The sequence below is a fragment of the Cynocephalus volans genome, chromosome 4, assembly GCF_027409185.1.
Source record: "Cynocephalus volans isolate mCynVol1 chromosome 4, mCynVol1.pri, whole genome shotgun sequence".
Lineage (NCBI taxonomy): Eukaryota > Metazoa > Chordata > Mammalia > Dermoptera > Cynocephalidae > Cynocephalus > Cynocephalus volans.
In genome coordinates, this window is record NC_084463.1 from 17,018,104 (window position 1) to 17,045,856 (window position 27,753).

At 45.1% G+C, this 27,753-nt stretch overlaps 1 protein-coding gene across 1 annotated transcript in view; it reads left to right on the forward strand.

Annotated features, from left to right (window-relative positions):
• GRIK4 (glutamate ionotropic receptor kainate type subunit 4) overlaps positions 1 to 26,350 on the forward strand; it is a 307,828-nt gene extending 281,478 nt beyond the window's left edge. Inside the window, exons 15-19 of the mRNA XM_063093085.1 lie at positions 2,342 to 2,507; positions 3,853 to 4,078; positions 8,099 to 8,227; positions 22,674 to 22,792; positions 25,994 to 26,350. Coding sequence (XP_062949155.1) covers positions 2,342 to 2,507; positions 3,853 to 4,078; positions 8,099 to 8,227; positions 22,674 to 22,792; positions 25,994 to 26,350 — 997 coding nt within the window. The remainder of the gene's footprint in view (positions 1 to 2,341; positions 2,508 to 3,852; positions 4,079 to 8,098; positions 8,228 to 22,673; positions 22,793 to 25,993) is intronic.
• Positions 26,351 to 27,753: the final 1,403 nt, after the last annotated feature.

The following is a 27,753-nucleotide window of genomic DNA, read 5'->3' on the forward strand; positions in this document are numbered from 1 at the left end:
AATTTCATTCTTTTATGGCCAAGTAGTACTCCATTGTGTATATATGCCACATTTTCTTTAACTAGTCATCCATTGATGGACACTTAGGTTGGTTCCATATCTTGGCTATTTTGTAAATAGAGCTGCAGTGAACACAGGAGTGTAGGTGTCTCTCTGACATGATGATTTCCATTCTTCTGGATACATACCCAGCAGTGGGATTGCTGGATTGTATGATAGCTCTATCTGTAGTTGTTTGAGAACCCTCCATACTGTTTTCCATAATGGCTGTGCTAATTTACAGTCCCACCAACAGTGTCATAGAGTTCCCCTTTCCCCACATCCTCTCCAGCATTTGTTATTCTCGGTCTTTTTAATAATGGCCAGTCTAACTGGGGTGAGATGACATCTCAGTGTAGTTCTGATTTGCATTTCCCTGATAACTAGTGATGCTGAGCATTTTTTCATGTACCTGTTGGCCATTTCTATGTCTTCTTTTGAAAAGTGTCTATTCATCTCCTTTGCCCATTTTTTAATTGGATTATTATTATTTTTTTTTTTTTTTACTGTATAGTTGTTTGAGTTATTTGTATATTCTGGATATTAATCCCTTATTGGGTGTATAGTTTGCAAATATTTTCTCCCATTCCGTAAGCTGTCTTTCTGCTCTGTTGATTGTTTCTTTTGCTGTGCAGAAGCCTTTTAGTTTGATATAATCCCATTTATTATTTTTTCTTTTGTTGCTTGTGCTTTTGGGGTCTTATTCATAAAGTCTTTGTCCAGTCCTATTACCTGGAGTATTTCCCCTATATTTTCCTTTAGCAATTTTATGGTTTCAAGTCTTATATTTAAGTCTTTAATTCATTTTGAGTTGATTTTGGTATATGGTGAGAGGTACAGGTCCAGTTTCATTTTTCTGTATATGGATGTCCAATTTTCCCAGCACCATTTATTGCAGAGGTAGTCTTTTCTGCATTGTATGTTCTTGGTGCCTTTGTCAAAGATCAGTTGGCTGTAAGTATGTGGGTTGATTCTCGGGTTTTCTATTCTGTTCCATTGATCTGAGTGTCTGTTTTTATGCCAGCACCATGCTGTTTTGGTTATAATAGCTTTACAGAAAAATCTATAGACTCTGCTGAAAAACTCTTACAACTGATTAACAATTTCACTAATGTTTTAGGATACAAAAATCACCCAAAAATCAATAGTGTTTTTATACTCCAATAACAAACTAGCAGAAAATGAAGTCAAGAAAGCAAGCACATTTACAATTGTCACCAAAAAATAAAATACCTAAGAATCAATTTAACCAAGGAAGTGATAGATCTTTATGATGGTAACTACAAAACACTGCTGAAAAAAATGAAACAGGACACAAAAAGGTAGAAAGACAATACCATGCTCTTGGATGGGAAGAATTAATATCATGAACATGTCCATTCTACCCAAAGCAATCTATAGATTCAATGCAATGCCCATCAAAATACCAAAGACATTCTTCATAGAAATAGAAAAATCAGTCCAAACATTCATGTGGAACAACAAAAGACCCCAAATAACCAAAGCAATCCTAAGCAAAAAAAAAAATAAAGCTGGAGTCATGACACTGCCCGACTTCAAATTATATTACAAAGCTACTGTAACCAAAACAGTGTGGTACTGGTATAGAACTGGTTTTAAAATACAAATTTAGAGCTGGCCTGTGGCTCACTTGGGAGAGCTGACAACACCAAGTCAGGGGTTAAGATCCCCTTACTGGTCATCTTAAAAAAAAAAAAAAACGAATTTATCAGTGTGTTACTTGGCAAATTACTTCACTTCTCTGAGCCTTGATTTCCTCACCTGTAAAATCGGGATGAGAATTTTTCCTCCCTGAGTTGCAGGGATTACATGAGCTAGAGGATGAAGCTCATGGTAGGTGCTCAGCACATGGCAATGCACCTCTGAAGGTTGGCTTCTTCATGAGGTGGCAGGGGAGCCATCCCAGCTCTGGCTCTGAACAGAGCCCTTGGAGCTGGCACCTTTAGCTCACTCACTAGCTCATTTCTCATAGTCTCCCAAACTGTCTCATGTGTGTAGACTGCACCTCTTTTGAATAACAACCCAAGAATCACCTCCTTTAGGAGAAATTAATAATAATAATAATAATAATAAGCTATCTTCTTCCAACCAGAGCTCACAAACTCGATCCATTTCTGTTGACATCATATGCCCTGCCTCCTTTCTCTTCCCCTGTTAAGCTGAGAGCTCCTTCAGTAGAGAGGCATCTATTCTCTCCTGTGTCACAGTGGGTCTGGGGATGGGAGCCAAGACTCCTGGGAGTGCCCGGGCAATGAAGACTTCCCGGTCTATCCCTGCATAGGTGGGCATTCACGCTGATCATCATCTCATCCTATACGGCCAACCTGGCAGCCTTCCTGACTGTGCAGCGCATGGATGTGCCCATCGAGTCAGTGGATGACCTGGCTGACCAGACTGCCATTGAATACGGCACAATTCATGGAGGCTCCAGCATGACCTTCTTCCAAGTAAGACCCATGTAGTTGCTCACCACTGTCGGGAACTGGGCAGAACAAAGTTGAGATGTTTGTCTGCTGGCGATAAAACATCTCTCCCCATCTCATTATCCCTTTTGAACATCTAATTTATAGGTCTACATGGAGCTCATTTTTCTCCTGCTTCACAAAATATCCCTGGAATGAGGTCCCAAAAGGATTTTGGGTTTATGTTAGCCTGTCCCAAAGTGTTGTACATGAACACTTTTTAATTGCCATATTTTCATGTTTTTTTTTAACGGGCATTAGAAAAAATATGTGTATATATGCAATGAATCAAACCTATAGTTTTATTTATAATTCTACATAGGATGGGGCTGATATTTACATTTAAATTTTAAAAAGTGAGTTAAAATTTTTGGTTAGTACCTAGACAAAGCAAGATTAAAATAATACACAAATGACTGAAGTTTGAGGACCACTAGGTTAAGGTGAGCTGGTTTCATTGATTCCAGACTAGGTAGGTCTCAGATAAGGACCCCGCTGGCTTCTTTGTGATTCCCTTGCAAGGCTCAGGAGAAGGCCCTGCCACAGTGGTGTGTTCACTGACAAGCTGGACTAATCACCAAGGCTGACAGTCGGGCCAGATGGAATAGTAGTTTTCACATGCTTCAAGATCTCCAGGGAAGCAGATTTCCCCTGGGGTTAGTAGGTGTCTAGCCAACCTGATATCCACGAAGTACATTTTCACATGAAACAAGTCTAAGGCCCTCCGTTTTCTGTTTTCCATACAAGTCTCAGTGCCTGGGGCATAGAGACCAGTGAAGTCATCATTCAGACACAGGGTTTGGATAGACCCCCGGGATTCTCCATCTCGTTATGATTTGTAAAACAGAAGCCAGAGTTGAGTGTGTGATTGGGAGAGTGGTTTGGAGTGGATAGAAAATAGCTGGCACTGCTTCTTCAGATGGAGTCTCTGTGTAAGTCCTGAATGAACCTGAGTCCACTGCCCCAACCTAAGGGACAATGAAGGGACACAACCAGGACTTCAGTTCTTCTACCAGAAAATGGAGGTTGGCAGTAGAAGACCTCTCAGAGTAGATGCGGCAAAACCGATGATCAAACCAGTAGGTGGAACGTACAGGGCCTTAGGACCCCGTTGCTTCCTCTTCTTTCTGTACAAGTGTCAAAGGCAACCTCCCTCCTCTGGCATTGCGTGATGGCAGTGAGCATCCTGGGCTGAGAGAGGAAACGGAGAGATCTTGACTCTAATCAGCCGCAGGAGGACCGGTGTTTTAAGGCCCACTTTGATTCTCTCCCTTTTTAAACCATTTCCTTTCTCTTTTCCCAATCCTGCTTCCTTTCCTTCTTCCCCCAGAATTCCCGCTACCAGACCTACCAACGCATGTGGAATTACATGTATTCCAAGCAGCCAAGTGTGTTCGTGAAAAGCACGGAGGAGGGGATCGCCAGGGTGTTGAATTCCAACTATGCCTTCCTGCTGGAGTCCACCATGAACGAGTACTACCGGCAGCGAAACTGCAACCTCACTCAGATTGGGGGCCTGCTGGACACCAAGGGCTATGGGATTGGCATGCCAGTCGGTATGCAGGAGAGGAACGGCCTCTTTGCGTAGCTTCATTCAGGCAGGGTCAGGGTAGCTAATCCCGTTGAACGCAGCATTGGATTCAGTAGCCCGTGTTGCTAGAACCAGTTTAACAGTGACTTTAGGTGGGCATTCTTAAGGTTAAAAAAAAAAAAAGCAAACCACCATACTTCCACTACTCTGTGATCATCGCTCATTTTTAATTATTAATGGGGTAGTTGATTAGTTGTTAATTGATTAATTATTAAAAGGCTAATACTACTTATTAAAGGGCATCTTAATGCCCTTGGTGGCTACTTTAGGCCTTTTATTCCTCCTCTCTCCTGTTTCCGGCCCCTTGGCCATTTCTCTATTGATTGACATCTCTACTAGAAGTGGGAAGAAGGAAGAGATGGTAAAACTTGAATTAAATTTGCTATTTGTTAGTGTCCCCGGTGAAAAGCTTACTACAAAAGAGGACTGATGTAATTAGATGAGACGGCTTTCAATTTATTTGTGGATTTCACTGATCCGGCTACTCTGAGTCGGTGTGGGTAGTTGGGAATGGGCAATCACGCTCTGGCATTCTGCTTGCTGACTGGATGCCACCCGGTTTGTGATAGGAGTAGAGATGTTTGGCTTTCAGAAAGGTATCCCAGCTGTGCTTTTTAAAGGACAGTCACACCTTGGGCATTCCCCTGCTGATAGTACCTCCACCCGAAGATGAGGGGGGACACGCCAAGCTGCCGTTGTGACTGTGGAGGGGATCTGAAAATGTTCCCCAGTGATTCTGACATGTACCCTTCCTCCGACATGCACCATGGAGAGCCATGAGTATATGGGGTTGTCCCTGTACAAGGGTGTTCTTGCACAAGGTGACAGGGGGAGAAGCAGGAACTGAGACCATCAGATCATGTAAGAAAATTGATATAGAGCCTGCACATCTTGGTAGTTACGTTAGACATCCCTTCTATTGATCTTTACCTATATCAAAGCTCTTAAATTATAGGGTTCACTTACACCTGTGGAGTGTAAAGAGCATGGGCATGGAGTCAGGCAGACCTGGGGATGCATTCTGGTTACTGGCTATGGTACCTTAGATAGGTTATTTAACCTCCCTGAGCCTCAGTTATTTCATTTGTAAAATTAGGCTTCTAATATCTACCTTATGGGTGAGGGCTAAAGCGGATCACCTGGCCAGGTGCCTTACCTCAGTGTCTCACACTTAGCCTGTCTCGGGGAATATTAGTGCCTGTATTAGTCTATTTTGTGTCACTGTAACAGAATACCTGAGACTGGGTAATTCATAAAGAACAGAGGTTTATTTGGCTTACGATTCTGGGACAGCTGCATCTGGTGCAGGCCTCAGGCTGCTTCTACTCATGGTGGAAAGTGGCGGGCAGCCTGCGGGTATGAGCAGATCACATGGCGAGAGGAAGCAAGAGAGAGAGAGGGGGGGGGAGGTGCCAGGGTCTTTTAAACAACCAGCTCTAGTGAGAATGAATAGAGCGAGAATTCACTCACTACCCCCACACCCCCAAGGAGAACATTAATCCATTCATGAGGGATCTGCCCCCTGATTCAAACCGCTCCCAACGCTGCCACATTGGGGATCAGATTTCCACATGAGTTTTGGGAGGACAATACCTCCAAACTCTATCAGTGCCCTTCTCATCTTTTCCATAGTTCCCTATGTTATTTGATAAAAGCAGATGAGTTCTTAAGTACTGATTGGAAACCAGGCAAATGAACATAGGCAGTAATGTGGCTCATCCTTGAACCCTGTAAATTCTGACACTAGAGTTCTGTCAACTGGAGGCCTCACTCAGGGCACTCATAAACCTGCATGCCCTCTACTTATTATCATTGATGTCCACTAGTGTTACAGGTTTTGGGCCCCTTTGAGAAATTTATTGGCTGACATTTCATTTCAAGGCGGTAGAGTGAACCACACAATGAACTTAAGGTATACCTTGATAACACTCTATCTAGCAATTCAACAAATTTAACCTAGATGTCAAATGCGTCATACGTTTTCATGGAACAAAACTACAGAGAGTTGAGGTAAGACAGACCAACCCTAGAAATTCTCATCAAGAACCAAGGAGGAAATAGCAGGGGAGTGCATTTGTTCTGCATCTGACATGATGCCGCTTTCACATGTTTTCTCTCACTTAATTGTCCCACCTGCAAGATAGATATGGTTATTCCCATAGAGGGGACAGAGCTGAGATTCAGAGCAGATTGCTCACCTGTCCAGGGTCACAGAATAGGTAGAGAAGCTGGGCTTGAGTTTGGGGTGCTTGTCTCCAAATCTAGTACTTTGCTTGCCAGACCGTGTTGCCACATGGGTGTCATCAGCTAGATAGAACAAGATGGCAGGAAGATGTGCTGCGGGCTAGCCTAGGTTCTCACATAGAATAAGCAATTTGGTTGGAGCTAAGAAAATTAACAAGAAACAGAACAAGGAACAAAATGGAAAATTGGTGGATCAGGTGGTTTAGGAGTAAGAAGAATAGTCCTTTCATGTGGCCCCTGGTGTGTTGTGATATTGGGTTGAAAGTGCTTTGAAACTGCTTCCAATGCCCTGTTGGGGGCGGACAGTTGTCTCTAAACCTGGAAGGTTCATTAGTCTCACAACATAACAACATCTGTTAGGCTACCTGTTCGTGTATCCATTCACTGCAGATGTGTATGAAGTACCTACTCTACCCGAGCCTCTGCTGATGTTCACCCAGTCAGTTACACAGACACGTTCAGTGCTGCGGGATAGGGGTTTGTGTGCCAAAGCATTGTTTTGTCTATAGTAGGCAAGGTTCTACCATGGAATCATGGGCTGTCAAGGCTGGAAGAGGTCTGGGAGATGATCTAGTTCCTTGCCTTTCAAATTATGGTCTGTGGCTCAGCAGTTGGGCATCATCTTGGAGCTTTTTGGGAATGCAGAATCTCAGGCCCCACCTCAGACCTACTAAGTCAGAATTTGCAGTTCGACAGTGTCCTCAGGTGATTCCTATGCACATTAAAATTTGTGAAGCACTGCTCTGTTTGTTCCAAGCTTCTGTCTAAATCCTTCACTGTACCCTTTTCTCTCTGGGGCATCTGTCCACATTGGGCCTTCACAGAGCTTGGGCAAGGAAATTGAGCAACTGAGTTGTTTTCCAGCCTCTTGGTAGCTTTTCCTTAGTGGTCTCAGGCCTCAGCCTGCGTTGGGACGTTGAGCTTTCCGTGGCTTCATTTAAGCCTGTTTTTGTGATTAAACCTAAATTTTAGAACCAAAACTCCTCGACCATATTCCATTAGAAAAATTTTAAAAGAATTGCACTGAACAGACAGAGCTTTCTGTTTGAGGAGGGATGGGGGAGCTGGGGAAAATGGTGATGGACAGGGCCAACAGGTTCTGGTGTGCTCAGAGGCAGCCATGGGGGTTGGCGACACCTGGTGACCAGATTCTTCTTCTGTCACACTCTGGGGTGGCTCTTCTCCCATTGGTTGGTGGCTGCTCTCGGTAAAAAAATTGTAAGGTGTAATGTAGTGAGAGCTACAAGTGTCTGAGAAATTAAATATAGTAGAAATTGGACAACTGACAGGTTTGTGTTACAGAAACACAAACTTTGGCCTCCTGGAGGCAAATGGGAAGCTTTTAAAGCCAGCTCCTTGTGTGTCAGTGGGCAGGTTGTTTAACCTGGCTAGACCATCTTTTTAATTTAGAAAGTGGTGGCACCCAAGTGGGGAGGTTGGGTGGCATGACTGCCTGGAAAGCCATTACTTGGCCCATAGTGGGGTCTTTGGCCATGGGCTGGATGTGCCAGCCAGCGTGGCGAGAAGGAAAGTGGAAAAGACTGAGAACCCTGTGTGAAGCCAGAAGGCCTTCCTCTCCACAAAGGGGGAGACCTAGCAGAGTGGAGAGCGGTGGTCTGGTGGGCCCTCCCTGCCCGCTACACCTACCTCTCCCCTGAGGTTAAAGCAGGCAGGGTGGCGAGGAGGCGTGCATGACCCGGCACTCACGTCTTGTGTCCTGCGCTCTCCTGTGATCCCGCAGGCTCAGTTTTCCGGGACGAGTTTGATCTGGCCATTCTCCAGCTGCAGGAGAACAACCGCCTGGAGATCCTGAAGCGCAAATGGTGGGAAGGGGGGAAGTGCCCCAAGGAGGAAGATCACAGAGCTAAAGGTAAGGATGTGCAGGGCCTTCCCCTCCCGCCCTGGAGGACCAAGGCAGCTTGTTTGAGAACAAGCCTTGGGAGGAACCTAGCACTAGGCTGGGGCTGGCTTTGGGCAGTCCTGTCCCAGGGTCTTGCAAGTTGTAGGTACCCAGTGTCCATCTGGATCACAGGTCCAGGAGGCTCTACCTCCATGATGTTTCCCGAATCCAGCCACCTCTTACCCTCTTATCTGTGTGATTGCAATCGCCTGGTCCCCCTTTCCCATTCTTGTGTCTCTACACTGTATTCTCCATTAGCAGCCAGAGTGACTCTTTTTTAAAATGCAAATCAGATCATAGCATTCCTCTGCACAAACCTCCCAGTGGCTTTGTACCTCACTCAGCTTTATGTAGCCTCAAGGCCCTACATGATCTGTTCTCCCTCAGTTTCCCCCTTTTCCTTCTGTTTCACAAGCCCCCCACCTTGCTTGACCCCAGGGCCTGTGCATATGCTCCCTGCTCCTGTTCTCCCCAAGGAGGCACCCCTCAGAGAGGTCCTCCCTCCCATCCTGCACTTTTCCCGTCACCTTAACTCTGCTCCATTTCTCTTCTTAGACCTCATCACGACCTGATATTAAATTTTCTGTGTTTATTTGTTTACCTCCCACCTCCTCTGCTAGAACATAGTTTCATGAGGACAGGATTGTCTTCTTCACAGGGCTGTCCAAAAGGCTGGCACATGTGTATTTTATTAAGTGTATGAATTTTAATTGGGTTGAATAGAAAGCAGTTACTGACGGGGACATGTGGTTGAGGAGTGTTGAGGGTCCCTGAGCCCCCAGGATTTTCTGTAGGGGGAACACACATCCTGGTAGGTATGCCCAGGGTAGTCCTGATTATATCTGTTGTAGATCAGTTAATGCCTGTTAATTATTTTTAGTTAACTTCATTCTCAAAGTATCCTGGTTTGGGTAATAATTCGTAGGGTCACCCTAGTAATGCACTGTAGCCTTGCTAAAATATGCAACAGATTTACCTGCACACACTCAACCCTAGGGGGCCGCTCAGGAGTAAAACAAAGGATGTCATGTGCTTGCCTTTCTGCTCAGCATAAATGATTATCCCCAATGAGACAGTAACGAGTGACGGTGTTTCTAGTGTCTATGTTGCAAGGAGAGGTCTCAAGAACATGGGGGCAAGTCTTTTGTAATTTAAAGGAAATGTGTGTTCGTTCGTTTTTGTGTTGCTATAACAGAATACTCAAGACTGGGTAATATGTAAAGAAAAAAAGATTTATTTTCTCATGATTCTGGGGAGCTGCATCTGGTGTGGGCCTCAGGCTGCTTCTGCTCATGGCGGAAGGTGGCAGGGAAGCCAGCGTGTGCACGATCACATGGTGAGAGGGAAGGGCAGTGATATGGCTCCTTTTACCAACCAGCTCTCTTGGGGATTAATCCATTCCTGTGAGAGCTCACTCACCCCCAGTTCCTGCCTCAGGGCATTAATCTATTCAGGAGGGATCCGCCCCCATGACCCAACACCTCTCAACACTGCCACATTGGGGATCAGATTTCAACATGAGCTTTAGGGGGACAAACATATCCAAACTATATCAAAATGCTGCCCTCAAAAAAACCCCGTGAGGCCACACTTTCTTGGCTCTTCTCTCCTGACCATGGGAAGGCAGTGGACACTAGTGGACACGGGACAGAGGCAGACCTCATTGAATCCCAGCTCCACCAATTGCTTGCTACTCTGTGAGCTTAGGCACATTAATTAACACCGCTGAGCCCTCGTTTCTTATCTGCAGAATGAATGCGTAACCCACACACTATAGGGGTGTTGTGAAGGTGGAGTGACATAGCACTGAGCGTGGCTAATAATAAGGGCCCAGTATATCATCATTGATCTGCACTCTAATGCCCTGATGTGCCAATCTCAGAACTTCAGGGCAATCTGAATCTGTTAGCTGTCTGCAAGGGAGTTATTTTCAATGGTCAGCCAGTCAATCAACAGGGATATGTTGAGTGACAGTGAGGCATCCCAGCACAACATTTCATACTCCTGGGAACAGGAGAGAAAGTACTACAGGCTTACCATCAAGGATCTTAAAGTGACTTCTGGAAACAAAACCAACACACTTGAAGTGATTAGCAAACAGTTCTAGATACTAGCCAAGTACAGTTCTAGCCAAAGTACAATTAAATACTGGGGGGTGACTGTGAAGGAGAGTAACTCTACTTGTTTAGAGTAAAAAAAATGGGGGAGATACAAAGAAAAGTATCAGGACACTTTTGTGGATTGAATAAAATGAAATAGATTTTGAAGATGCTTAGGACTTGAATAGGTAGGGAATGTGGGAAGAGGATATTACAGGCAAATAAGCACCTGGAGGAAGGATGTGGAAGCAGAAATCCGTGCAGTGGGCAGGGCTGTGTGCAGGGCCATGTGCAGGGCCGTGGCCAAGACCGTGTGCAGAGCCATGTGCAGAGCCGTGTGCAGGGCCGTGTGCAGAGCCATGTGCAGGGCCGTGTGCAGAGCCATGTGCAGGGCCATGTGCAGAGCCATGTGCAGGGCTGTGTGCAGAGCCATGTGCAGAGCCATGTGCAGGGCCATGTGCAGAGCCATGTGCAGGGCCGTGTGCAGAGCCATGTGCAGAGCCGTGTGCAGGGCCATGTGCAGGGCCATGGCCAGGACCGTGTGCAGAGCCATGTGCAGAGCCGTGTGCAGGGCTGTGTGAAGGGCTGTGTGCAGGGCTGTAGGGGGTGCAGTGGAGCAGAAGAGGATTAGCATCAGGGGAACTGGGCTGCATAGAGGGTTCGTTGATAAGGTGGGTAGCAAAATGCTCCACCACCATCCCTCCCCACAAAAAAAAAAATACATGGATTGAAAACAATCCAAATCTGACTGGGCCTGAAATAGTTGAAATAAAATTGGATTCCTGAGAATGGCAAGAAAGAGCACCACCTTACCTAGAAGTGGAGGGAAAGAGTAATGGCTTTTTACTCTGGACCTACATGACTCAGAGCAGAAGGACCGTGAGTCCTTCCTCTGATTGATGAGTGAAACAGAAGAAACGTCCAGGTATCCGTCTTTCTAGAAGTCTTGGTCCCCCTCTCTGCCCACTTCCCCTCAGAGGGTTGGGTGCCTTCTGTGATCTTGGACAGAGCACCCAACACACTACAGTGCAACTCTTGGTCTCCTTACATCCAGAACCAGTCTCATTTGCTTCTGTGTCCCTAGCCTCCCCTACAGAGCCTGGCACAGAGTAGGTATTCAGTGTCTGTGGGATGTGTGATGAAAGCAATTGCTGGCTGTCAAAAGCTACCAATTACTGTGTCCTTCTGGGCCATGGGAAAATGACTCATGAAAGTGCGTTTCTAATGACTTTCCTGAATATCCTCTGCACCCAGAGTTCTCCACTTACAGTCAGTTGTTCCTGCCTCTAGACAGCTGACTGGCCATATGCAGTGGTGCAGAGACCCCATAGAAGAGGAGGCTGCAGTGAAACTTGGGTAGCCAAGGGCAAGCGACCCAAAGCAGTGCAGAACCCCAAAGGCCCCTGCTGTTAACGCACCAGGTCCAGGTTGCAATCTGTGGTTATCTCTCCTCTTTGTTACTGGTCCACGATTTCCCAGGCTTTCCTTTCTTGTTGAAAACTGATCCCATTTGGTCTCTTGGAGCTCATTTCCCCTTGAGACTTGCTACTGAGCTGATACCCTCTCTCCATTCCCCCCCTTTGATCCCTGAGCCCTACAATCAGCCACAGGACCTTCCCCTTTGTGTACTTATTCATGTGTGTTGATTGATGTCTCCTGCCCATCCCATGGAGAAATGGATGGGGGGTGAGGAGGCAAAACTGGCAAGCACAGGGATGGTGACCCAGGATCTGGGTGCCCTGCAGTCTTCACTTAGGGACCTCGATTTAGATCCTCGCTCCCACCCTAGATCTCACCCAAAGTTCAAAGGATTCTTTGCTTTTATCCCCTTCCCTACCTCCCACTGCCCGAGAATGGAGCTCATTAAACTTTCACCCTCTTGCACACCTGTTTGTTCCACTGACAGCCACTAGTATGGTTCTTTTCCCTGAGGCGTTGTGTTCAAGATCATGGGCACTGGGTCAAGTGGACTTCACTCCATCGATGCTCTTGTTATAATACATACTATGAAACATCTTTGAGCTTCAGTTTCCTTCTCTGGAAAATAGAGGTAAAGGTATGGCCACCTCCCAGGGATACTGTGAAGATTGAGTGAGTTAAATCATGTTAAGCACTCAGCAAAGTGTCTGGCAGAAAGGAAATGGGACCTAATTTTCCAAAATCTAGGCCTAAAGGAACAATTAAGGCACAATGAGAGGTCTGAATAGTGTCTCCAAGCTGCTAGGATGCCCGTCCATCTTGTATACCTTAAGGCTGAATAGTTCTTCAAAAATCAGCATTTATGACATTAATTTTATGTCTGTTGACATTTTTGCCCCCCACACAATGAGCAACTCAAGGGTAGGGACTGTGTTTTATTCATTTTTGTGTCCCAGTACCTACCCTATCACCTGACATAAGTATTTGATGAAAGAATGAGCAAGAAGCGAATGAATGAATGGGCAAGCATCTCAAGGTTCTGACTGCATACCACTTCTACCCTTATCCTGTGGTCTTCTACCCTTATCTTACAAAGGAGCCCGACACTTCCAACATTGGCATGGGAAGTGTTCATGTACCCCCATTGCAGCCAGCAAACATTATTGTAAACTACTGTGTAGCAGATACTGTGCTGGGCTCTGAAATTTAAAGAGGAATGGCCCAGCCCTCAAGAGGTTTAGAACCTAGAGAGAGGCACTGATTGTTGCTATAATGTTGTACCGTAGAAGAGCTTTAATACAGCTGTAAAGAAAGTATTAGGAAGCCTAGAAGAAGTAATGAATTCTCAGGAATGGTCAGGGAAGGCTTTACAGAGACATTTGGCCTGAACTTTGAAGCATCCTTTAGGAGTCACTACTTTAGTAATGTTGTGGAGCACGGTTGTTACACTCAGAACTTGGTTAGAATAAGTAGGATGAGGTTGGAGTTAAGACGACATTCAAAACTTCATAGAGGTTTAGACTGCAAACTAGTCCGTCTTGAACATTTCGATGGAAGGAACCAATAACAGAAGAGACAATGTGAGCTCTTGGGGATCTGGGACATAGTCTAAAGCAGCCTACCATGCTTGGAATTTCCTTAAAGTCTTCTGTTTTGTCCTAAGATACACGTGGATTTTCCATCTTAGTCCATAATATAAGCATGTCTGTTTAATGTAAAATGGTTTTTCCCACCCAAACTCTAAGTAAAATCAGTGTCCCAGGAAGATGTCCCATAATCATGTCATAGCTCTGCCATACATCTTGGCACACCCACAGTGCCCTGAGCTGGTTTTGATAGGATTGGCTATAAACATCAAAGGTTCTAGGGTGACATGTGGCACAATGGATTTCTGAGCTCTTAGTGGCATTCATAGTTCCAAGGGACAGTTATTGCCTTGGGGAAAACAAAGTCAAATTATTGGTTTAAAGTTCCCAAATAGATTCTTACAACTCATAGCAGAGACAATGTTCTTGGAAGGCAAGATTTTTGATTGGCTAGAAAAGTATTTTGGAATACAGAAAGTTAATATTTGAAAGAAGCTGGATATAAAGTTGACACTAGAAGTTAGAGAACTAAAAAAAAAAAAAAAAAGAAAGTAGAGGAGCCAAGCTACCAAACCTGCAAACCAGACAAAAGGATGCCTTCATGGCCAGTAGTTAAGAAGGAGCCTCGTGCCAGGCTGGGAGCTGGAAAGTGGCAGCTGTCACTCCTAGAATTAGCTGCAGATTCCAAGAGTGATTAGAAGAGTTTTGCTTGCTTCTGGAGTTTGGCAGACCCCAGAAATATGTGTCATGCCACTGTAGGGTAGGGGCATGAGAGATGGCACATGGGGACTCAGCACAGAGAGGGCTCAGTGAAAGGCCTGAGTATTCCCAGCCCCCAGACAAGGATATTGGAAATCTAAGCGGAATCCTATGTAAGACCAGACACCTATCCTTACCCCCCTGCTATAGCAGACAACGGTCCTCCTTCCCAACCCAAGACCTGAAATAAACCCCAGGAGAAGGGGAATATAGAAAACACTGAATTTAAACCTGAAATTACTGAAAAGTCTGTATGTATTTGACAATCAGATAGAAATGGAAGTTTGAGATAAAGAGAAATTGTTATAATGTTTGAAGTTGTTGGCTTTGGAAATTCTTCCCCATTCTGTGGAAGTTTTGCTGGTTTCATAGAGTTTTAGGAAGACTGATCTGTCAGCAGAGTTCAGGAAGGAGGGAGAGGGGAGACAGAGAGAGAGAGAGATTGGGCTCCCAGGAAAGACAGAAAGGAGAGAACAGGAGGCCTCTCTCCACTGCACTTTAGGACCAAATGTTCCCTGGCACGAGGAAGAGATCCAAACGGATGAAGAGGAAAAATAAACAATGGAAATCATCCTGCCTGGGTCCCAAATGCTTCAGAAGATGCCTGGGTCTTAGCAGCCAGCCAGTGTTAACTTGCCTCTCTGCAGCCGTCCTTTGGAACCAGAGGGTGAGCTGTGTTAATAAGAGGTGATGTCCAAGAGAGGGGCTGTCTGGGAGATGCTGTGCAAATCACCACGAAAGCCAGGGCCTCGGCCACCACCCCAGCCATAGCAGGTAGTGCCAGTTTAATGCAGTGGCCCCATTTTTGCCATGGCTGGAGCCCAAGCAAACATTACTCAGAGAGGCTAAAAGGCTTCTTGGCCAGGCAAATTCCACATGACTTCCTCCAACCCAGGAAACAAGCACTAGCCTGAGACGTCAGGCGCCACTGCTTGATCTGTCTCTGGCAAAATAGCCATCAGACTTACTGTGGCAGAGAACTCACTGCTCAGGAGACTTGGAAAAGCAGGACCAGCAGGACCCATAAGATCTTTTCCTCTAAGTCTTTAAATGGCCACCAGGAATCGAGCCGCAGGAACATTTTGCCTCATGTCTCAAACTGAACAGAGAACAGTAGTTTTAATTTGCTTTCCAAAGCAGCTGCTAGGTAACCTTTCTTTTTATAATTTAAATTCATTGGTTTTCACATGTGCCTAAAGGAATGAATGAGAGGAATACGGAACAGGCAGACAGGGATGGAGGTTAAGAGAACTATGAAGGGGTCCTTTTATTAGAGACCTCTGAAACTGACAGTGGCTGTAGGCACTTTAGTTTCAATTAGAATGTGCCAGACAACACGCCGGTGCCTTACATAATCCTTTTTTACTTTGTTATCCCGTTAAAATGTGAGAAATTTCAAAGAAAAGGAACTGGTGCTTACCCCCTTTCTAATCCCATATTACAGCTCAAACGTCACTGCCAAATCCCAGAGAAGAATCCTGACATTGGGATCATGCCACCAATCCTGAGTCTTTTTGCCAGGTCTTAGTGGGCTCTGGTAAGAGCCACAACGTCACCCGTTGGCTTCATGTCCTGTTCTTCCTTTCCCCGCCTCTAGCTGGGTGACCGTCTACCTTCGTACACCACTGCAAAATGAAATAGCACGGTGCGTGGAAGTCTGGAGATTACAAAAAGGAGCAGGCTTCATTCCAAGCTGTTTCATTTTCATCTGCTTTTTCTTTTCAAAAACTCTTATTTATTTATTTATTTACTTACTTACTTTCTCACTCAGCTCCTATAAAAAGAAATATCGCTAGCCACTCACAGATGCCAGCATCATAATTCGAGGAGATTGGATTACTGAAGGCTTCGCAGAACAATTGCTAGACAGAAAAGGTGGTTGGGGAACTCTAAGGAAATTAAATACCTTTATCTTGAAAAACACAAGCTCACAATTGGGCTTCAAAGGAACATAAATACACCACCAGGCTGTGAAAATCAGGGTCCCCTTTCAAGAATGGAAAAGAGGCCGATGGCATTGACTCAGAATCCTTCGAGAACAGGAAGTTTGCTGTCTGGCATGGTGGGAATGAAAGTGTGAGACATCTTAGCAAGAGTGGGGGTGGAGGAGTCGTGGGGGGTGGGGGGACTCTGGGGACGCTTTCCTCGCTCTTTCTTCTCAGGGGGCCCAGCCTGGTTATCCCCAGTCTCTGGTTTCTCTGGAGAGAGCCGAGGCTGGAAACCTGAATGTGGGAGTTCAGATAGTGTCTCCGAGACATGCTGTGGAGGAAGTCCCTCCCGGATCAAATCAGATCGACTGCTGTGAGATGGAGAAACTCCAGGGAGGATGCCAGAAAGCATGGTCAGGAACAGAGGCAAATGGTGGCCCAGAGAGTCTGCAACAAAGGAGGTCAGCAATGGTAAAGACTACAGCCCACCTTTGTCTGGAAACAGAGCCAGGATTGAGTCAATAAATCATGGATTCGAACATTTGATGTAATACTCTGAAGGATAGAAAAGGATTTTATAAGCTGAACTAGTAGCCCATCCATAGGAACCTCCCATCCCCCATCACTCTAGAGGATCTCTGGAATGAATTCAGTCATCAGAATGGCAGAGTGAGTTCCATAGTTCAGGCACCCAGCAGCATGAATGTGCACTGAGGGACAGGGAGAGGTGGTGTGGTGTAAGGGGTAAGGTGGTTTGGATTCGGGCACTTGCTCTTGTCAGCCATGGAACCTCAGGCAAGTTACCTAACTACTCTGCACCTTGGTTTCCTTGTCAGAAAAATAGAGGTAAGAGTAGTGCCTATACCAGGGCAACTGTAAAGACTGTATTAAAATATTTAGCATAGGAGCCTTGCTCATAGTAAAAACTCATCAAGGTCAGCTTTATATTTACAAAGAACATTAGCTTTGGAATCAGATTTATCTAGGGTTCACATCTTAGCTGTGAAAACTTGGGCAACTTAAATTCTCTCAGTTTTTGTTTCTTTAACTGTAAAACGGGGACAGTGGGCCTCTTTTATAGTGTTTTTAATGATAATTGAATGAGATAGCAAATGTTTTTTAAAATGAGGTTCTTGAGCTCATATTTTGATGAACTGTCAAGTGCCTCTCCCATAACTTGTGTTTACATAAATTGCAAACCTTATCAGATGCCTCTTCCATCCCTCTTCTATTTTGTATTCTTTTCCCCTACTTTTATTCCATCACTCTCCCAAACCTGCTAGATCCAGCCAATAAATATCATGGTGAACACAAGAATGAATGACAAGCTTGCTATTTCCCAGTCCTCAGCAGTGCAAACATGATGAATCTGTTTGTATTTTCTGGGAAGGTCATATAGGTCAGTTTATACATGGGCACATGAGGTTGCTATTTGCAACAAGTAAGTTTGTGGAGATGGGACCATTTGATATACTTGCATGGATTTAGGTGAAGGTGGCTCTGAGATAGGAAGTGCTGGAAAGTCATATTGGTCCAAGAATCCACATTCTTGTCAAATGCTCTTGATGTGACAACATTTTACAGAGCTTCAGCACCTACATAGTGCTCAGTTCTTGGGAGCTCCTCGATAAAGAGCAAATATGCTGTCCCTTGCTGGGATCGTGGCGCGAGTCTGTCCTCTCTCTGGACACGTGGATTCTCTCTCTGTACCTGCCTCTGTGGTCCTGTGGTCTCTGCCTCTTTGCCTCCCGTGCTACAGCCCCAACCCCCACCTTGTTCAAAAGGAGCGTCCCCTCTGTACCTCAGCCGCAAATATCCACAGTGCTACCTGGAGACATGTGAGGGGGTTGAAGGGCTAAGATGTTAAGTGTACCTGAATCCAGGAAGTGTTTATTAGCCAGTCAGAACTCAAGGAAGAGCTCATGGGTGGGTGGAGATTCAAATCTCTTCAAAGGTACTATGTTCCAGGGTGCCATTCCCCTCTGTAGTTCTGGAGACAAAGTTATTCAATTGCACGTGTGAACTATCATTTGTATTTGTGGGCAATCTGTGAGTGACCCCAAAGTTAGTGTCTAACCAACCAGGAGTTTGTGGGGAGAGTTTGATTCTATTTCAGCTAATGCATCCTGATTGCTGGGGCATAGCTGAGGTTCAGAGACTCAAGTATCAGGAGAAAATCCCAGTTCCAAAGCCATCTGTCTGGATGGTTTATGTGTGGTCCCGTCTGAAGAGCAGAAGGAGGGGTGACTAGATGGCTCAATGGCTCTCTAGAGCCTCTTGCAGGGGCTGAGGTGTCTGTGAGTGCAGTATGGGCTAGAAGGAGCTCATACCAAAGGCCCCTTCTGATGAATGGCTGTGTGCTGTGGAAGGCATTTGACTTGTGGGAGGATGACTGATGACAGAGTTAAATGGAGCTGCTGCACTCTCTGATCGCTCCCTTCCCACTCCCTGCTCCATCTGTTTCTCAACTCTGACTCTGCCAGCGATCTATTCTTGATTCCACTTTCCAATAACTTCCTAAAGGCACGAATGGTATAGAAGTCTCACTCCTGTGAGGAGGAGGCCACTCAGCCAGGACCCACCACACTGGAGCCAACACCCATGATTAACATGCTGGCCCTGAAATGCAAGATGCTGGGAAAGAAAGACTGTGGGATGTTCCGGTGACTCATGGTTCTACCAGCATCCTGTTAAAACCTCAGCTCCTCCCAGAAGCTTTCCCGGATCTAATCAAAATTATCCCACCACAGATCACTTGTCTGCTTAGAACCCTCTCCCATGTACCCACCCAATACAGGTGGTCCATCTTGTGGATTATTCATGTCAGTGTTCAGTCCCCCTTTAGCCAGCCACTTAGTACAGGGCTGGGCCATCTGTCTCTGTAACCAGGCTGGAGTGCTCATCGAGGGCTGTCACATTTTAGTATTATTTCAAACAAACTTTAATTAGGAGTGAACACATACCACAGTATGGATTCAAAGCTTTTGGTAAAGCAGGACTGTACATCTCAAATGTATTTATACTCTTTCTTTTTGCTCATTCTTTCAATGAACATTTATTGAGCTCCTGTTATGAGCCAGGTACCAGGAACAAGGCATGATTCTTCCCCTCAAGGAACTCACAGCCTAGTGAGAAATCTACATATATAAACTTAAACTAATGTATTATTTTATGCACTATTAGAGTGATACATATATATTATTAGCGAAGCACAAAAATGGTATAACTGAGTCAGGTAAGATCAGAGAAGGCGGACTGGAGGAAGTGGCCCCTAAGCTAAGTCTTAAAGGGAAGGTTGAGGTTAGCCAGGTGTGTGTCTGGGGAGTGGGGGTAGGTTCCAGGCAGAGGTGCTAACAGGAGCAAAGCACAGGAGGTAGGAACAGCAACGATGGGCAGTGGGAACTACAAACAGTTCTGCACTATTAGAGTATGTGTTGCAGTTAGATTTTGCATTTCAAAAAGATGACTCAGCAACTCTGTGGAGGGTAGAATTGAAGAGGAAGCAGCTACAAGCAGGGAAATCATTTCGGAGGCTTCTGCAATAGTCCAAGCAAGAAATGGTGGGTGCCTGAACTAGGGAAGTGGTAGGAGGGACAGACAGAAGAGGAAGTAGTTGAAAGATCCTTAGGAGGTAGAAGCAGCAGGATCTGGTAACAGCCAGTGTGTGCTGGAGAGGCAAGAGACCACATGCAGGAAAATGAGGAAAATGTGGCCCAGAGCAAGCAAAAGAGATTGAGAAGATTGGAAGAGAGCAGAGAGCAATGGCTTTAAGAAAAGCCAAGAAGGGGGTGTGCTTGACAATGTCAAGTGCTAAGAGAGGTCACACAAAATCAGAACTGGAAGATTTCCAGCAGGTTAGAAACAAAATGTTCATTGGTGTCCTTGGCCAGGGTGGTTTTAGTGGTGTAGGGCAAAATTGCAGGGGATAAGGATTGAATAGGAAGAACAAAAGAAAATTCAAAACAGATCTTTTCTCCTTCAGATACCGTAAACAGAGTACCTAGGGCCTAAAAGCTTTTCAGGTGTCCAAAATTAGGTTTGAAGTCTGAAAAAATGATTGGCTTCAAAATGCAAAAAGGAAAACTGCAAAATTAAATTAAGACATGTTTAATTAAATATCTCCAAAATGTAACATGATTTCAACTTCATTAATTTTTAAATTTAATATTCATAAAAACTTCATTACATTTAGAAACAATTTTTTGGTTACATTTTCCCATTTTGCGACGTTCCCTTGTATGCATAATGATTGCTGAGAAATCACAGCCAATTGTAAATGAACTGTTTCTTACCTCCCAGTAACAACAGAAGCCAAAATTTTTGAAATGCATTTAACATAAAATGTGGGTGCATTTTTTTTCTGCTTGCTTTTATGTGAGATGGGCCTCCAAGTGTAAGCATTTTAAGGGCTTTTAGAATGTCTTAAAATAGTTCTGATATAAACAACTCTTGCAAAAAGGTTGGCCATGGGATGAAGGGGAGAGAAGGGTTGTTGATTAGACAGAGTTGGAGGGGTAAGGGGGGTAAGGAGGATTTTTTTTCTTTAAGGAAAGAGAAATGCGAGTGTGTGTATATGCTGAGGGAAAGAGCCAGTGAGGAGGAAACGATTGGAGGAGGACGGGGTGGTGACTGAAAGGGAGACAGGGGACGCAGCTGGAGTAGCAGAAGGAGACGTAGAGAGGAGGAGGAACACCCCCTCTACAGAAACAAGAGGAAGGGGAGGCCCTGCAAGAGGACCCTAGTCCCTTTTTCTATCTCAGGCAGAACTATCCCCAAGAGATGGGGAAGTCCTATAGTATCTCCACCGTCACTTATGGACTCCCTTTACCTGAGCAGGTGGTCATCCTTAGTGTCACTGTTGTCACTTCCTCTTCACGGGGGATCTCCACCCAGCCTCTCTCCATAGGGGCTGGCTGGAGAGATTTGTCCATCTGTAACGTTCAGATACACATCCTCATACCCCAGTTCTCACCACCCCTAAACCTGTAGGCTGAAGCATCTGCCTACAGACTCCAGCCAGATCCTTGATGCATCCTTCTTAAGTGGCCCCTTTGTCCTCCCATTTATGTGGATCTTGATGCCCCCGCTGTCAAAAGTCTTCTGCCCAAATGCCCCCTGGTTAGAGGGGCAGGTGTTCAAATGAACCCCAAGCATCTTTCCTCCTGGAAGGTAAAATTGAATTTTTGAACTATCCCTATCTTTGTTTATTCAAAATAGAGGATCCTGCGTTCACACAGGAGCTCAAGAGCTGAGTGCGTGGGTCTGCAAAGCAGAGTGTACAGTCTGTTTGGTGCATTCATCGTGTGAGTTCTCGGAGCCGTCCTAAGTGGGTTCTGGGCGTAGGCAGGGACTGCTACCATGCTGTCTTATTTTAAAAACAAAAAACAACAGGTGTTCACTTGGGGCTTTTTGAGAGGAAACCCAAGGCATCTTGAAATAGCCAGGTAGGGCTATTTTTCCAGCTTTCCAAGGTGAAGAAGGTAGTGCCAGATTTGTGCTCCTGAACGGTGGCTCATCTTGTAGTGTTGTACAAAGCTGGCTGTCCCTGACACTGCTGTGGTTCTGTGTTCCACGATGACACTACTGATTGAACAAGCACTCAAATGTGCGAGCATTCCTGAAGAGCACAGAACATGAGCTACCCTCTTGGCATTTTCCTAGATAAAAGATGCCTTTTGGTTTATGACTGTGGCCCCTGTTGAATCAGAGTTTCATGTGTTTATGACGCTCTCCCTAAGGTTTGGGTTTCCCTAATGCCATTATAAAAAAGTATTTATTACATAGCTCAACTCGATATTTGACACTGCGGAAATGAACCATCTACATCATTCTACAAATATTTATTGAGTATATACTATATGCTAAGCAGTGAGGATACAACCAGGATCTATGCCTGACTTCAAGGAACTTAAAAACTTACACAATGCTTCCAAAAATACCAATTTTCAAACTAATTTTAGTCCTGGCTAGAAAAGAATCACCTGTGAAACCTGTTTAAAAATACAGATTCCTGGGCCCCATCTCTAGAGATACTGGGGGTTATAGGTCTGAGGTAAAGACAGGGAATCTATATTTTAAACAAGCTTTCTGGGTGGTTCTGATGGCAGCCAGATTTAGAAACCACTAATCCGGTGGGATAAAAAGTTGTACTTTCCAAATAAGAATTTTAGTATCATGTTGACACAGGTAGATAAACATAATTTTTTTCTATGCATGGTTTGGTCAAAAAACAGTTGCTTTATATGATGCAAATGCGTTATTAAGAAGACTGACAAATTTTTATGAAACTGCTAAAATTTACAGGTGTTTTGGTGTCATGTGTCTATAAACTAAATCAAATTTGGCTTGAACCTTTTTCTTAAGATGGTCCTCACCTCCCACCCTGAGAAACCCTTTTGCAGGCTTCTCACCAGTCTCCATTTGTAGCTAGATCTCCCTTCCCCATTTTATTCCAACCAGGCTTCATTTTTTTTTTTTAAAAAAAGAATAATTAAATCTCTTCAAGGAATGTGTTTAAAGCATCTACAAGACCCACGTTCTCGTTTAAATGACTTTGACATTTTTGGTAGAATTATTACACCTTCCTGCTCCTTTACAATATTTTTCATGTATTCCTTTCTTACAGGCCTGGGAATGGAGAATATTGGTGGAATCTTTGTGGTTCTTATTTGCGGCTTAATCGTGGCCATTTTTATGGCTATGTTGGAGTTTTTATGGACTCTCAGACACTCAGAAGCAACTGAGGTAAACTTCCAAAGGTGTATGACCTATAATGTTGGCAGATGGGGCGAAATTCACCGGCTTATGCACATATAAATGTCATTTCACACAGAACTATGAAATCTCACAGGAGGGTGGCGTGCCCACAGGACAGGGCAGTGGAAAAAACGCCAGTCCCCAGAATAGGAGATCTAGGTTGTTTCATCGCTTACTAATCATGCAGCCATAGAAATGGTACTTAACCTCTCTGGGCTTCAGATGCTTCTTTGAAACAGCCCAGCAAATAAATATGTGAAAAATGTTTTATGAACAACAAAGTCTTATAGAACCAGAATTTCAGATGTAGTATAGTAAAGAAAAATAGGTGGAAGTACCAGGTTACTAATGAAAAAGATGACCTTAGTTTTCCGTTTTGACTAGGTTTTTGCCTTATAAGTAAAAATCCTTAAAGATACCTCAACTCATGTGAACCCGAGAATTATACGGCTTAGAGGCCAGGTTAATATAAACTTCACACAGGTTAAAACGTCTGAGAAGAAGGAAGTCTTTATCCCATTCTTCTTCCATTCTACCCCAGAGAAGGTGCACAAATCCTTACGTGTTCATTGCATGATTAGATTCTTAAAGTACATCAGCTTCTATCTCAATCTCCCAACTCTGGATCATCCTAATATGTCCTTCCCTGATTGGTACTGGAGAAACATCTCGTAACGGTTATAGACAGAGCCCCTGGAAGTCTGTGGAGCCCAGCCCCATATAGGACCTCAACACAACACTGCCTGCCGGTCCTTTTACTCTTCTGTGCTCAGTCTCTTTCCCGTTTCCCACATGGGACTTCCACAACGTCACCCATTCCTTACGCTCCTCTGCTCCTGCATGCACAGAACTTAATTTTACTTCCCACCTCGCCAAGAAATGTGGAGTGACCAGCCCCCCATTAAAACCCCCACCTAAAATGTTTCCCATTGCTATAGCCACCCCTGCCACTGCAGCAGATGTCCCAGCCCTCCTTCTGTCTCTGCCTTGACCCTATCTTTCCTTAGCTACGCTAGGATTATCCTTTCTCCCCTGTATTTCTTCTGCCTACTTTCTCCCCCAAATCCATAAATATGCTCAGTGTTATCCCCTATTTTAAAATAATAGCAACATTACTGTTGCTCTTGTCCTACTGCACACCTCCTTCCAAACGAAGGGGATTGGACTGAGAATCTAAGTCTTCATTTTCTCACTCCCATATGGTCCTCAATCCAGGGCAGCCTGGCTTCTCCCCACCCCTGCATTGAAAAGCCATTGCTAAAAGGTCTGACCCCTCCCAATGGACAAAATCAAAGAGAATCCACTGGGCCTTATTGGACCTTAGTGTATCCCTTAATTCTAGACAGTTCCTTCTAGAATCTCTCTTCCCTTGCCTTGCTTGGCACCAAGCTCTCTTGGTTCCCCTCATACTCCTATTTCCAACTTTACTGTCTTTCTCCCTTTGCCCACTCCTTAAATGGTGGTGGTACTTACTTATTTCATAAGACCTAGTTCAGGCATTCCCTTCCCCGTGAAACCTTCCCCATTTCTCTTGCCTTCTACCCCAGACTAGTAGAGTTGATTATTTCTCCTTTCCAACACCATTGTAACCTGTGCATGGAGCACTTACACACTGTGTTGCAATTATTTTTGTGTCAGCCCCCTAGACATTGAGCTGTCTGAAGTAAAGACTGTGTCTTTTATCTCTGCATTTCCACTGTAAAGCACAGTGCTTGACACATAGTAGACAGCGAATAAATATATGTTGTTATATTCTTGTCACACGCAATAGGCTAAGCAGGTGGTGGTGTTTTTGTTGTCATAGTTATTATTAGAAGCACAGAAAGGTTAAGTGACTGGCCAAGTGTCTCTGCTATTTAGTAACAATGGTGGGTCTTGAATTCAGGTGTCAAGTCCTAACACAGGCCCTGTTCCATTAGGTGATACTGCCTCTCTGCCCCTGTTTCCAATGTGGTTATTCTCCCAAGAGTTCACCCATGGTCTGGATGTACACTGAAAAATTCACTGAGGAGTTTGAGCACTCCCAATAGCAAAAATAGAAGAGTAGGGCTATGTTAGCTATGTGGCTATGGTAGAACTGTCTCACCACTAGAACTGGAAGAAAGAACATGAAGGAACAGAGGATTCTTCTCCCATCAGGGTCCAGGGAAGTGTCATTTCCAGCTCAGAGTAGAGAACTCAAAAGAGCATGCATGGGCTTGGAGTTAGGTATGTTTAGATTCGAATTCTGGGTCAGCTATTTTTGGCAAGAGATATAACTTCTCTGAGCCTCCATTTTCATATCTTTGAAATGGCTATAGTAATAATAATAACGGTAATGGTAGCAGTAAACATTCATGATTCTTCATCTACAATTCTGAAACCCAAAAAGCTCAGAAAGCTCCAAGTTCCTTGTAAGTTCGATGCAAATGCATTCAGTGACAAAACTAGACTTGACTGATGTTTATGGTCTTTATCCTACTCAGTGTGAGTGTACATACATTTTGCTACAGAAATAATAATGTGTTTGAATATAAAGTCTGCCCCAGACCCAATGCATGTGATACCTAATACACTGTTTGTGCATTGCATTACCTTCCTAAGTCCAAAATATTCTGAATTTTGAAGCATAGCTGGAACCAAGTGTTTCACATTAGGAGACTGCAGACCTGTAGAGGTAGTAGTTGCTCTTTGGTCTAGTTTTTATTAGAATGCATCAATTCCAGCCATAACCAATTGGTTGAAAGAAATGAGAGTCTTAGCCTGAGAGCAGAATGTGCATGGAGACATGGTAGCTTTTCCAAATACTTGAGAGGCTGACATGTGGTAGAGTAGTTATTTACTTAGTAGGCTTCAAGGTCCAAATTTAGCTGGGATCAATGGACAAAAATTTCAGGGACAGAAATCATTAACTCGGTAGAGGAAGCAACATTTAATGGAAATGCACTTAAATGGTATGGGCTGTTTCCCAAGATGGTGAGATCATTGTCTTTGATGGTGCTCAAGCAACGATTGGACAACTAGCTGGCAGGGCTCTCAAACATTATGGTATGGGGGGCATTTGGGAAGTAAAGAGGTGGGTTGAAAGGCCTTCGTATAATCTTTATACCTAAAATGATAGGATTCTGTGAACCCTGTCGCCTCACCCCCCATCCCACCCGCGGGGGCTGGTTCTGAGAGGCTGGGCTGTGACCTCGCTTTCTCTTCCAGGTGTCCGTCTGCCAGGAGATGGTGACCGAGCTGCGCAGCATCATCCTGTGTCAGGACAGCATCCACCCCCGCCGGCGGCGCGCTGGGGTCCCGCAGCCCCGGCCCCCCATCCCCGAGGAGCGTCGGCCCCGGGGCACGGCCACGCTCAGCAATGGCAAGTTGTGCGGGGCCGGGGAGCCGGACCAGCTGGCGCAGAGACTGGCCCAGGAGGCCGCCCTGGTGGCCCGCGGCTGCACCCACATCCGCGTGTGCCCCGAGTGCCGCCGCTTCCAGGGCCTGCGGGCGCGGCCGTCGCCCGCCCGCAGCGAGGACAGCCTGGAGTGGGAGAAGGCCACCAACAGCAGCGAGCCCGAGTAGCCCCGGCGGCGACAGGACACGTGGAGGCCTGGTGGGAAAGCGGCTGCGCTGGGCAGGCCGCTGTCCACCGCCAGTGGGACTTGTACAGCGTCGACACTTCTCTCTGGATTTTGGATCCAGTCACTTTACAAAAAGATCAAAGAGCCTGACGCCCCAGCCAGAGACAGACAGCACCCTGTCGGGGAGCGGGGACCACCCAGAGACGTTGCACCCAAGTGGCAAACGGATGCTGTCCCTTGTGGGCACAGAGACCCATCTTCTTCCAGTGGGCCTGTCCCTCCTGCCAAAATAACAGTCTGGGGTGGGGTCCCTTCCCAGAGCAGTCCAATGAATTGGTGGAATCATCAGTTGAATTTCCCTCTAGGAAGGGGCCATTGTACCCTGGGTCTAGTTCTCACAGGAAAAAAAAAAAAAATTAAACTCAACAGGGAAGTTTTTCTTTTCTGGATTTGTATATTTGTGTTAATGTTTTCTTTTTCCTCCTCTTTCCTTCCCCTCTTCTCTTCTTGGTCATCTCAGTTCTGTTCATTTGTTTTATGTTTTTGGAGGGGAAGGTTGGGTTGGGGAATGGAAGCCTAAATAACCCCTATTCCTTTTTCCAGAATTTTAGGATATGGAGTCGTCAATGGATTCGATTTCAGGTGCTGAACTCTTCCTTTATGTGGTGATCGGGGTCCTGCTGGAGCATTGGAGAAGGGTCTGGGGAAGAATCAGGTGGAGAGTCTCAAATAAAAGTCCACTAAAGTAATTTTTAAAATGCCAAAAACCCATAGTTTACTCAGAGACACCTTGAAATGCCTGGGATTTGAAGGATTCATCTGTCTTCTCTTTCTCTTTCTTACTTTCACTATTATTGGGTTTAATGTGATCTTTGTGGATGTGGTCTCTGAAGACAGACAGGGGAGGAGAACAGAATGCAAAAATTATCCTAGGGCTTTGTTTAAGGGGTGGAGAGAGTATTTATAATTTTCCTGTACCATGGCCATGGCTTCTGTTGGAACATGCTGCTCACAGAACAGGAGGGACAGGGCCACCCTGTTGGTATGGTGCATACTTTATCAACTGCGTCTCTTTTTAATCAAACTCGGTAGCTGCCTGTGAAGCCAGATCTCCCAAGACTATCATGGAATGGGTGATTGCTTGCTACTAGATGTGAGACCTGGATGTGCGCGCGCACATGTGTGTGGATGTGTGTATGTGTGTGTGTTTATTAATTGGAAAGACCTTAAGTAATCAAGAATTTGCTAGGTTCCTGGGAGGGAGGTAAAGTCTCTCAGCCAATGCACAGGTCTGGGAACCAGGAACTCTTGAGTCCTAACCTCAGCTTGGGCAGTAGCCCCCCTTGCATGACTTTAGGAAAAGCAGTTAACTTCCCTTCTCTTCCAACCACAAGAAAGGAGTTT